Below are 13,509 nucleotides of genomic sequence, written 5' to 3' on the forward strand. Positions count from 1 at the left end.
CTCCGGTTCCCCTTCTTAAGGGAGGAACCACCACCCTGGTGTGCCAATCCAGAGGTACCGCCCCCGATGTCCACGCGATGCTGCAGAGTCTTGTCAACCAAGACAGCCCCACAGCATCCAGAGCCTTAAGGAACTCCTGGCAGATCTCATCCACCCCCGGGGCCTTACCACCGAGGAGCTTTTTAACTACCTCAGCAACCTCATCCCCAGAAATAGGAGAGCCCACCACAGATTCCCCAGAATCTGCTTCCTCATAGGAAGACGTGTTGGTGGGATTAAGGAGGTCTTCGAAGTATTCCCTCCACCGTCCCACAACATCCGCAGTCGAGGTCAGCAGAACACCATCCTCACCATACACGGTGTTGACAGTGCACTGCTTCCCCTTCCTGAGGCGGCGGATGGTGGTCCAGAATCGCTTCGAAGCCGTCCAGAAGTCGTTTTCCATGGCTTCCCCGAACTCCTCCCATGTCCGAGTTTTTGCCTCCGCAACCGCTGAAGCCGCACACCGCTTAGCCTGTCGGTACATGTCTGCTGCTTCCGGAGTCCTATGAGCCAAAAGAACCCGATAGGACTCTTTCTTCAGCTTGACGGCATCCACGACATGCCACAACAGGCACCAACTACCTTGCGGCCACAGCTCCAATCAGCCGCCTCGACAATTGAGGTGTGGAACACGGTCCACTCGGACTCAATATCCAGCACCTTCCTCGTGACATGTTCAAAGTTCTTCCGGAGGTACTCCCCCACCATCGCAGCCATCTCACCACCAGGTGGTGATCGGTAGAAAGCTCTGCCCCTCTCTTCACCCGAGTGTCCAAAACATGAGGCCGCAAATCCGATGACACAACTACAAAGTCAATCATGGAACTGCGGCCGAGGGTGTCCTGGTGCCAAGTGCACATATGGACACCCTTATGTTTGAACATGGTGTTTGTTATGGACAATCTGTGACGAGCACACAAGTCCAATAACAAAACACTCGGGTTCAGAACCGGGCGGCCATTCTTCCTAATCACGTCCTTCCAGGTTTCACTGTCATTGCCAACATGAGCGTTGAAGTCCCCGAGTAGGACTAGGGAATCACCCGGGGGAGCACTTTCCAGTACTCCCTCAAGTGTATCCAGAAAGGGTGGGTACTCTGAACTGCTGTTTGGTGCGTAAGCACAAACAACAGTCAGGACCCGTCCCCCTCCACCCGAAGGCAGAGGGAAGCTACCCTCTCGTCCACTGGGTTGAACTCCAACGTGCAGGCTTTGAATTGGGGGGAAACAAGAATTGCTACCCCAGTCCGTTGCCTCTCACTACGTGCAACGCCAGTGTGGAAGAGAGTCCAGCCTTTCTTGAGAGAACTGGTTCCAGAGCCCTTGCTGTGCGTCGAAGTGAGTCCGACTATATCCAGCCGGAACTTCTCCACCTCGCGCACTAGCTCAGGCTCCTTCCCCCCCAGCGAGGTGACATTCCACGTCCCAAGAGCTATTTTATGTAGCCGAGGATCGGACCGCCAAGTGTCCTGCCTTCGGCTTCCGCCCAGCTCGCATTGCACCCGACCTCTATGGCCCCTCCCATGAGTGGTGAGCCCATTGGAGGGGGGACCCATGTTGCCTCTTCGGGCTGTGCTCGGCCGGGCCCCATGTGGAGAGGCCCGGCCACCAGGCGCTCGCCATCGTTCCCCAACTCTGGGCCTGGCTCCAGAGGGGGGCCCCGTTGAACCGCGTACGGGCGAGGGAAAACTGAGTCTCGGTTGTTGTATTTCCATCGAAGTCTTCGAGCTGCTCTTTGTCTGATCCCTCACCTAGGACCTGTTTGTCTTGGGAGACCCTACCAGGGGGCATAGAAGCCCCCGGACAACATAGCTCCTCTACCACAATAAGGTGGCAGCTCAGAGAGGAGTCATTTTAAACAATGCTCCATAATTCCAAAAATGTTTTTTGTTAAGTATTTGCCTCTGACTGAGACGACATCCCTGTTTTTCTTTAAATCAGCTTTTAAAAGTGTTCTTAATGATATCCTGGACCGTTGAAAGACATCTTTAATTAAAGACATCTTTAATTAAATAATCTACAAATCCAAAAATTTATGGGTGAACATTAAGGCGTTACATAATTTGCTGTTCTGCTATTAACGAGCATTGGCCTTTCAAGTACTGGAATAAATATCATTGTGCATCTAATTACACTTTGCAGAATAGACCGATACACGTTGTGATAAGTCTAGAGCAGGGGTAGGGAACCTATGGCTCTAGAGCCAGATGTGGCTCTTTTGATGACTGCATCTGGCTCTCAGATCAATCTTAGCTGACACTGCTTAACACGATAAGTAATGAATAATTCTGCTGGCAATCAAAGTGTTAAAAATAACCACATATCAACCAGACTACAAAGCCATCAGCAAAACCATGCAGCACCAGAAGTCGCATTAATGGTAAGAAGTATTTCATTTATTATTGGTTAACTTCAGAACAACATTGTTATTAAAAAGAATAAGAGACTCTTTATACTCTAAAAATGTTGTTCTTACTTAAAAATGCACGCATTTAGTTGTATTCAGTGTTAAAAAATATTATACGGCTCTCACGGAAATACATTTTAAAATATTTGGCTTTCATGGCTCTCTCAGCCAAAAAGGTTCCCGACCCCTGGTCTAGAGTGTCCACCTCTAAATTACAGTAATGGACTTCATGATGTGCATTTTTACAAAATGATTTTAGTTAATGCCTTTTATTCACACGCACACGCACACACACACACACACACACACACACACACACACACACACACACACACACACACACTAATATATGTGGGAAACAAGTGGGCATCGAATACCTAAAATGGTAATTGTAAAGTCTTACCTGTTAAATGTAATCGCTAATTTTAATCAGTAATCCTTCAATTCCATGCAGCACATGAATGAGGCATGTTCTCCGTTCGCTCTTGCCACATCCAATATGGCGGTGACATGTACCTATGATTCACCGCTCAATGTGGGTTCTGGGTATAATAGTCTATGCCTCAGTTAGTTTTGTGAAGAATGTCTTTGAAGGTAAAATGTGTCATTTTGTCAATTTGTTGTTCCCTTAGTTTAATAAATGTATTCCTCCCTCAAGGCTCACCTTTTTTGGCCAGTGAAGATCGAGTTTTGGGTGGAGTAATTGTCTTGCGGTGCTGCAGATGTGTGGAACCTCAGCCATCTTCAAATATTCAGGGTGCACTAGGTGAGACATGAAACATTTAATTTCCGACCACATTTTGCCACAAAAGCTAAGGTTAGACAAAAATATTGCTGTTAATATATCAAAATATATATTTGTATATTTTGGACAAAAGGTGTGGTGGTCACTATGGCTTTCTTGACGGGTGGTCCATGTTTTGACTTGCACAATCAGGCTCCAGTTTCACACCCTTCATCTCAGATCTCACGTAGACCTCCCACTATGGAATCAACTGCTAATCTTCAGACAAGCAGAGGCCCTCTGAATATGCCCTATTTTGGCTGATTGTCTTTGTAGATCCAGTTTCTGTACCTGGAGCTTCTAAAAAAGCTTTTCTCTTTTGCATCAGTTGGCATACTTGGTTGTACTATAAACTTAATTTGGTAAATGTTGCTTGACATTCTGAAGTATTGTCATTGTCTGATCAACTATGTGAGTCTTTATAGATCAAAGTAAACATTGTATCAGTCTTTTTATTCATTTTTAAGTTGTTTTTTTTTAATCTGTGTCTTTACAGTGGAGTTTCATTGGAGTCACACCACAGAAAGCATGTGTATTGGCTACATGTCGGCCCAAGATAGCAAAGCAAAGGTGAGCTCTAAATTTAATTGAAATGTAGTTCCTCTGTTCTAGGTATGTAACAATATCAAAATCTCTTGGTTTGATATTGTCACAGTATTGATTGAGGCCATGGTACCATATTATTGTCAAAAAAAAGAAGAAAAAATGGAATAGTGTGTAAAATGAAGTGGCAGGAATGTTTAGGATAAACACACTTACTGTAATTTAACACAAACATAATGCTCAAATGTTTTTATCATATTTATTAGTACGAATATGTATTTTCAAATGCAAAGAATTGTGCGGAAACATACACTGTTCAAAGCAAGTACATAAAAAACAACTTGAAGTGGAGTGTTTTTAAAATGACAATGTAAATATCTGGTGTAACAGATGTATAGCAATGTTCAACACCAACTAAAGTTGCAATGGACTCTATTACTGAATATTCATGGCCTGCGAAAAATTGGGTGGTAATACTTTTACTTTTTGAGAGGCAGTGTCCTCTGCAGTGGACATTTTTTTTAATCATTTTGGATAATGCTGTTTCTCTGAAAATGTAACTTTTAATAATGAAAATACCTAAAAAAAAATCTGTTCAACTTCATTGGCTTTAAATATATTTTCCGGGTGATGTTTTTTTAAGTAGCTTCTCATGTTTCCCATAGTGTGCAATGTCCGCACTTGCACCGGATGCTTTTCTTCCGCAGCGGTGCGCTATGACCCGCTCTGTGTCACCTGAGAAACACTCGAGACGAAGGTAGCTCTTAAGTACACCAACTTTATTACCTCCGCCAAAGAGGTTAGCATCATAACTCACAAAGTTATGGATGAAAATGTTTAGGAAATGTCAATGATTTATTCCGAACATGCATACAATTACAATATTTATCACATATTTACAGTTTCACATTACAGCATGTCTGAAAAGGAGTAGGAAGAAGCACAGCATATTTCATCCCCATTTTCGTATCATAGCAATTACTAAAGACATTTGTTATTACTCATTCTGTAACACAACATTGAATAAATAAATGAGTAGATAAATAACTAGACAAATGAGTAAATAAATCATTATTAAATACATAAATACCAATAAATGAAGTTCTCAAATAAATAGTTAAGTAATGTATGACTCACAATGTGAGATAAATAAGATTATCTCCTTTTATAATAAGCTTTTAAGATAGTTAACAGGATTCTTATTTTTTGTATTTTATGAACACTTTAGTTTGAACGTTTTTATTTAAGTGGGTCATATTAGTACATTGTTTGACCGCTTTGCTTAATCCTGTCCATAATTTATTTCCACATACTGATAGGCTAAAGGTCCTGCAAGTTGTACATATGTACAAATGTTTTAAATTACATTTATCTCTATGGTTATATTTATCCTCTTTTATGGAGAAGAAATGTTGTACATTCATGGGTAGCAGGTTATAGATTGCTTTGTGCATAATTTTAGCTGTTTGCAAATGCACCTAATGAATTTCAAAATGTTTTATTCAATAAATCAAGGGTTTTAATGTTCTAGATAGCCAACGTTATGTATTATTCTAACTGATCTTTTTTTTTTTAACACCGTTAGTGAATGAAGCATACTTTTGTAGTTGTTTTCCCATATTTCTACACAATAATTCATGTTCTCCCCGTGACTGCGTGGGTTCCCTCCGGGTACTCCGGCCTCCTCCCACCTCCAAAGACATGCACCTGGGGATAGGTTGCTTGGCAACACTAAATCGGCCCTAGTGTGTGAATGTGAGTGTGAATGTTGTCTATCTGTGTTGGCCCTGTGATGAGGTGGCGACTTGTCCAGGGTGTACCCCGCCTACCGCCCGATTGTAGCTGAGATAGGCTCCAGCACCCCTCGTTACCCCAAAAGGGACAAACGGTAGAAAATTGATGGATGGAACTCAGATATGGTAACATTAGCAAGCAGTAGAGAATATGGAGTGATTTTGGTCCAGTACATATTATAAATTTTTATTCATTATCACTTTATGTTGTGTATTTTTATGAGATTTCCACATCATTTTAACATCTATTATTACACCCAAAAATGCGGTTTCTTATACGCTTTCAATGTCTGCTCTATCTATTTGTGTTTGTGTTTGACTTTCCTTTCTGTTACCAAAGTGCATTATTTTAGTTTTACTGAGATTCAAAGATGGCCTGTTATTGGTGAAACATCTATTTAATTTATTAATTTCTTCTATTATTATTTGTATTAGCTTCTGTGTTTTCTCCTGAACAAAGCATGGTTGTGTAATTTGCAAATAGGGCTAACTTTAAGTTCTTTGTAACTTTGTATAGATCTCTGGGTATGCCACAAGATATTTTTAGCGCTGTGGGTGTATGTTTGCCTAGTTTCACATATTGCTTTCTGTTAGTTAAGTATCTTCTTACCCAGTTCAGGATCAACCCTCTGATACCATACTGTTCGAATGTTTTAATTAAGATATTAGGATTGTGTCAAATGCTATTGTTCAATCCATAAACATGGCTGCTGCACATTGTTGACCATCTACTGCATTGATAATCTCTTCCGTTATTTCGATTAATACCATAGATGTTGAGATGTTGGCTATGTACTGTATGCGTATTGGTTGTCTGCAAGTGTTCCACTGGTGTTTGTCTTCAGACTTATAAATCGGTTCAACTTTTGCTATTTTCATTTTGTTTGGGAATTTGCCTGTTTGAAATTATAGGTTACTGATGTGCGTAAAAGGTTCTGAAATCTCTTCTATAACCTTTTTGATCATTTTCATATAAATTCCATTGCAATCAGTTGAGGTCTTTGATTTACATGTATTCACAATTTTTATTATTTTCTCTTCTGTCACGTCTCTGAGGAACATTGAGTTGGGGTTTCTGTCTATAGTGTCTTTCAAGTCCTCCAAAGATCTGCGATCTAAAATGTGTTCCTCCAGATTTGGTCCAATATTTACGAAGTAGTTATTAAAATTTTCAACTCCTTTGTTCATGTTGTTATTTTTTACATTTCCGTGTGAGAAGTATTTACGGTAATCCTTAACACCATTTTTCAATATGCTATTTCTGATGCCCCATGTTGGTCTCGTTTTTGTTTCTGTCTAATAATTCACTGTAATTTTTTTTCCTGCATGTTCGTAAGATTCTGGCGAGCTTGTTCTTATACGTATTTTCTGCCTCTATAGATCTTTGTGTGATAAATGTGATGATCACAAGGCATCATGAAAGTATAAAAAAAAATTACCATATGTTATGTCTACATCATTTTCACTGTGGACATTGTCCCAATTTTGTTCTCTCAGATGATTCTTAAAAGCATTCATGCTCTCTGCATCGTCTTCAAAAAATTGTTTTCTATTCTTGTTCTTCTTCCTGTAGTTTCCGTTATAAATTGTGAAGACTGGAAGATGACCACTGATGTTAGTTATTAGCAGACCCCTACTCACTGCTCCCCTCACCTCCCAGGGGGTTGAACAATGGGATGGGTCAAATGCAGAGGTTAATTTCACCACACCTAGAGTGTGTGTGACAATCATTGGTACTTTAACTTTAACTTTTGGTAGTATTATCATAATCATTGGTAAACATATTACCAATAAGTGTGGCGCAGTGTCCTTTGATGCTGTTTGGTCTTGAGATTGTAGGATATAAACTCATGCTATACATTGTTTTGTTTATATGAAGGCATCAATGGTCTTTTTCTTATTAGCGTTCAATGTTGCAGTCTCCACATAAGAAAATTAAATTTTTATTGATTTTGGTGAAGGTTGCCTTGATCCTCAAACATTTCAATACTTGACTTAGATGTTCTATACATAGAGCTAATCAATACAACTTTGTTTGTTTTTTATCACATATTGTAATGGTTATGCATTTTAAGATATTAATTGCAAATAACATGGTTTTTACTACATTGTTGTTCGGATTCTTCATCACGTGCATCACTACTACTCATTTGTTCTTGTTGGTAATGTTGATGTAATTTAGTTCATATCCTTCCAGATGAAAATCTGTTCCCTTTTCTATCATCGATCCATGTTTCAGAGATAGTGACCACTTTGAACGGATCATTCAATTTAAAAAAAAAATGCTGCCTGTTGTTGTAGTTTGCATACAAGCCTCTACAGTTGAAATAAATACTTGACAGTTTGTTGTCAGATTTAATGTTGCTATCATATTGTTCATCTGTGTAATAAAAACAATTATTACTGATGTGGAAGAATACATTTGTATCTGGATCAATATAATTATCCAATTCCATCCAGACCTTTATGATATGTTGTAGAAAGTTTTTTAGTTCTATATTTTCCTGTTGAGAAATCTTTTGTTACTTTTTGAATGTCCCTGAGTGTAGATTGATTTGCTGCTAAATCCAGGTCTTCTTCAATGTTTTTTTTTTAACATAGCAGTGTTGATATTGAAGGTAGATGTTTGTTTTCCGTCAGATTCCATTGTCGTTGTCAAAGCGTTGTACGCTTTAATATTTGTCTCGGTCCTTCATGTCTTTGACAAGTACTCTTGCTTCTGGACCTTCATTGAGCTTGAAGTAAATTTTGCAGTTTGCGCTCCAGCTTCCCTGTATTTTACCCTGCTTCTTAAGTCGCGTGCTTTCTTGGCGATGTCAGCATTGTGTTTAAAAAGGTTCTCGTTCAATTACTCATTTGTACCCATCAATCAATCAATCAATCAATGTTTATTTATATAGCCCTAAATCACAAGTGTCCCCGTCAGTTTCTTTCTCTCTTTCAGCAATGCAATTTTGGATTTCCTGTTGGCGAGCTTCACGATAATGACTGGCATGGTGGGGGTGGTGTTTCTTCCATTCAGTGGGATGCACGCGTTGGTGGTGTTAATATCGACATACATTTTCTTTGATTGTAGAAAGTTGACCACTTGTTGCTCTGTTGTAGCAGTATCCATTTCATCTGGTTCTCGTCTGTTGTCAACTGCTCATGCATACGATCGAGGAGTGATGCGCAGCCCTTCAATGATGATAGTCGGTCATATATACTGATCCATCTCTTCTTTGATATTCTCCATCTTTCCCTCCATTTTCTACCGCTCCACCTATCCATCCATTTTTCTACCGCTTGTCCCTTTCGCCCTCTCATTGCAGGGCCAACATAGATAGACAGACAAAATTCACGCTCACATTCACACGCTCGGGCCAATTTAGTGTTGCCAATCAACTGCATGTCAGACAGGTGTTATTTTGCACACATACAAAACCAGTCTTAAGAGAAGCAACATAGAATTTGCAGTTTTCTTGTTATGATAGAATATACATTCAATGACAGCGTACGCTAATTATCCAAATCGCTATCATTAGCTAACGACACCCAAAGCTAATGTGCGTGTTCGTGTTACATGCGTACCTTGTTACCTCATTACATCCTAGATGTCATAAACTGGCATGTTGTGAAGTGTTTGCGATTCGAAATATGCGGAGGACCTCAGGCACAGTGCAGTTGAGATTATTCTTTACTTCAATACACAAGGCAACAATATTATAAACTGGGTGCTAGTTTAGCGTTTAAGATTAGAGTAAGAAAACGTACGTAGCGTGAAACTAACAACAAAACCAACAAACAAACCGTCTGTAGCGAACAGCGAATAATGGACCAGCGAATAATGGACCAGCAACTAAAAAACGGCGAAAACAGCAGATTATATTAGGAGCAGAAACAGTTGAGGACGCTAATCAATAAACAGAAAGCAGGTGCGGCTAATCAGCCACCTAGCAACAAGAAAACGTAAACAAGGGAGCAAACGAGCATTGAAAACATAACAAGCCACTATACTAAGAAGAATAATACTCAACACAAACAGACTCTAACCTGGTGTGACAAATCATAACACTAGAAGACATAAGAAAGCGGGATATAGCGCTTAAAATAAATTGGAAAGTTAGCGCCTTTAAAACATGTTTATGGTGAAAAGAAAAAATTAAGTGTACTTTGTAACAGAGTTGAGACATATTTAAGTGACGATCAAATCGAATCGTGATTAATCAATTTAGAACCTTTTGAATCAAAATCGAATCGATTTAGGAAATTCGCCATGATACCCGGTCCTCGTGATGGGTACTGTATAATTTGTAAGGTCATACCAAACAGATAACGGTACTTAACAAAACCATAGGTTGTACTCAAAAAAGAAAAGTCTGTGCAGTATGAAATTGTGTTGGGGAAAGCCATACAACAGACAACACTTACCTAAACATCTAAAAACATACAAAGAGTTTCCATAGCAACATTATACAAAGTAACAGTGAGTCCTCTCAATGGCAGACATTTGGCAGCAGTTTGATATTTCCAGATGTTCTGTTCATGCTCCTCTATAGAAGCACGAAGACACATCCAAGGCTGAGGAGCAGCAAATACACAGAGCAGCAAAGGAAATACACACATCCCTTGGAATTACCACTATGTCTTGCAGTGCATTCATCTTAGAAACCTGTTAGTACACTCAAACAGTTTGTCTGCTACATGAGTAACACATATTTCTTGTCACTGACAGCAAGTTTTGAACAGAGTTTGATAGGGATGTGAAAATAATTATTTACAGTAAAGTGAGAGTGCAGAGGAGGCTCCTTGTTGAGTGAGGGTCACAACTCATTAATTGTGCATTTGATTGAGGGTCCACCTGGTTAATGCTTAACTTAGAACGCAAATACTCATTTGAAGCTTTTTTCCCAAGCTGCATGTTTGTTTTAGTCGGCTCGGTGCATTCATTGTTGGTGTGTGAAGCGTTTTCGTATAAATACTTATTTGCATTTCAATAACATTTTGGCTTTCAAGAAAAATTAAAAGTAAACTTAGTGTGCTTTAATTTAGGAGCTTTTCCAACAACATTGTAGTAATATTGCAGCTTCATGGCATTGAGTATTGCTCACACACTGATTTGTTTGGCTAATATATCTCTGTCACACTGAATGAAGAGAGGCCACTGTTGCTCAACTTTGGCTCAGATTTCAAAGCGTTGTGTGCTCTGTCCTGCTGAGCACCGACCCACCCCTCCTCACTTTCTTTGTCTCATGGTAAATCTGTCGTGATACGTCCCCCCACTCAGACTTTACCTGCATTCAGAGTATCAAAACATTTCTTCAAACTACAAAATACATTCTGCAACTTAATATATATAGTGTAACATTTCCAAATGGCTGGTTAATTGCGTAATAGAACCATGCATAGTTGGAGTTGTAGCATAGATGATAGTTTTAGTAATTCATTACATTTGCATGATAAGATAATTCCCATCATTTCCATTCAACAACAATTAACTTAACTGCCCCAGAAACCCAATGTGCCGTTAAACACTAATAGAGCAACAAGTTGAAGGAGAGAGGCTGCAAAACTTGCATGCATCTGTTTCTTTCACCATCTGCATACCAGAGCAGCTGGCTGTTCAGTCGTTCAAGCCAACATTATGGGCGCAAAACAAAACTTGAGCTTTTGGTCTCGGCTGGGCCTTTAAACACTGCCAACACATTCTCTACTGAATTAATGCCAAAGTGAAGGGCATCTGTTTCCTCAACAGTCTTAAGTCAAGAAAGGGGAGATTTAAAAATGTTCTGTCTGTCAAATACTCCTAATGATACATACAGCTTCATAAAGTATACATACAGCTTCATAAAGTATGCTCATGATGTTGGACAGTTGTTCGATGACGATGTGGTCAAAGGTGTTTGAAGAAGCCTTGGTGGGTAAGGGTTGCACGATTAATCGATATCGAATCGCCATCAAGGTGTTAATTAGTGCAAGAGGCTGAGTTTTTTTCTTCTCTGCTGTCACCGGCATTTGAGTGACAGACATGTTTGCCAATCAGAATTGTTGAGCCTCGCCTTTTTGCCTGCTGGTCATTTCAGGGTTTCCGTGGAGCATTAAAAAGCATTAAAATTAATCAAACTGATTTTGCAAAAAATGTAATGGCATTAAAAAGCATTAAATGCGATGTCCAGAGGCATTAAAAATTTTTATAAAATTGTAAGACTTGAAACGATGAATGAAAATTCACTTCGAAACATAACGGTCATCGATAAATTGCAACATCTGTCTGTATATTTATTTTCTTCGGCTCTGGCTTTCAGACTGGATACAAAAGGAGGCGAGAAACGCTGCCTCCATAGCGGAAACTCTGTGACATTATGTCATGTAAATGAGGAAGCTGAGCTTGTTTCATACACGACTAATTTATTTCAGTTGTCTCCAGCTCAACAAGCAAGCGATAACTTGGCTAACTAATTAGCAACTAATTGACACAGGCACCTCACGTGACTTACGGGCCTCTGATGGACAACCAAGAAAATTCTCATAACAGACCACAACTCTTATTTTCTGACTGCTAGGCCTTGGCGAGAATGAGGACTCAAGTGCAGAAGGGTGACGATTTTTCAACAGTTTTCTTTGAAATCTCTTTGGACAGAGTGATTAAAACAAAATGGCTCTAAAATCTATCTTTGATGTATTAGAGTAACAAAAGATATATAGCATAGGGCATACAGCAATAAACGGAAAATCACTCCATAGGGAGGAAAAAGGCAATAACAAAATTCTACACGGATCTAATAACAAAATAACAACAATCTAGGATTAGCTACAAAAAAGGTAAATCACTCATGCAGAGGAGGAGACAAGAAACTATAAACAGAAAGTACGCTATAAAGAGCTGAGATAACTACAAAGTAAAGCGCTCCAAAAGGAGGAAAAAAGGAAGGCAAGGCACTACGAAATTGGCACAAAAATCTTGACCAAAAAACTTTAGCAAACGAAAATCACTCTTTCTCAGAGGAAAAAAGAAATCAATAAATAAGGCGAGGCAATACTTATCATCTTGGTTCAAGACTGGACGAAGGCTGGAGGTACGTGACAAGACGATATACTCTGGCACAGGACAAGAGGAGGGTGAGACATTTATACACATGAGGGAGGGTGACACAGGTGGGCACAATCAGGAGAGACATCAGACCAGTGAAACAGGAGGAAGGGCAAGTGATCTGAAATGAGAGGGAGAGTTAACCTTTCAAAATAAAACAGGAAATGACAAGACAACATGAAACCAGACGAAACCCAGACAAGACTTCACCCAGGTGTGACAGAACCCCCCCTCTAAGGCCGACTCCTGACGGCCCAGGGACCTCAGGGTGGAGTATAGAAGTCCCTGATGAGAGTGGGGTCGACAATGTGGCGGGATGGAACCCACTGTCTCTCTTCGGGTCCATATCCTTCCCAATCCACCAGGAACTGTCTGCCCCGGCCCCGATTGCGTACTGCCAACAAGTATTAACCTTGTATACTGGTCTGCCTTCAATCACTTCGGGCGGTGGAGGGGACCTGGTGGCTGGGACTATGGTGCTTTCTTTGGCTGGTTTGATCTGACTGACATGGAAGGTGGGATGGACGCGGAGGGATCAGGGAAGACGAAGGCGAACCGCTGCAGGTCCGACGAGTCTAGTGATTGGGAATGGGCCTACAAAACATGGTGCCAGTTTCTTTGATGGAACCTTGAGGCGTAGGTCCTTGGCTGATAGCCAGACTTTCTGACCAGGCTGGTAGGCAGGCGCAGGCAGTCTCTTGCGGTCTGCCGCTCGCTTCATCCGATCTCCTTGTCTGTGCAATACCTGGCGGGCGGCTGCCCAAATCTGGCGACATCGTTGGACCATGGCATGGGCGGAGGGGAACGACACTTCCAACTCATTCTCCGGAAAGAGAGGGGGCTGGTACCCTTAGGCACAATGAAAGGGAGAG

General features: G+C 40.5%; 1 protein-coding gene across 1 annotated transcript in view; it reads left to right on the plus strand.

Moving 5' to 3' along the window:
- tasp1 (taspase, threonine aspartase, 1) overlaps positions 1-13,509 on the plus strand; it is a 46,233-nt gene that overhangs the window by 25,874 nt on the left and 6,850 nt on the right. Inside the window, exons 12-13 of the mRNA XM_061960323.1 lie at positions 3,107-3,214; positions 3,729-3,802. Of these exons, the coding sequence (XP_061816307.1) occupies positions 3,107-3,214; positions 3,729-3,802 (182 nt within the window). The remainder of the gene's footprint in view (positions 1-3,106; positions 3,215-3,728; positions 3,803-13,509) is intronic.

The sequence above is a fragment of the Nerophis lumbriciformis genome, linkage group LG02 (assembly GCF_033978685.3).
Source record: "Nerophis lumbriciformis linkage group LG02, RoL_Nlum_v2.1, whole genome shotgun sequence".
NCBI lineage: Eukaryota > Metazoa > Chordata > Actinopteri > Syngnathiformes > Syngnathidae > Nerophis > Nerophis lumbriciformis.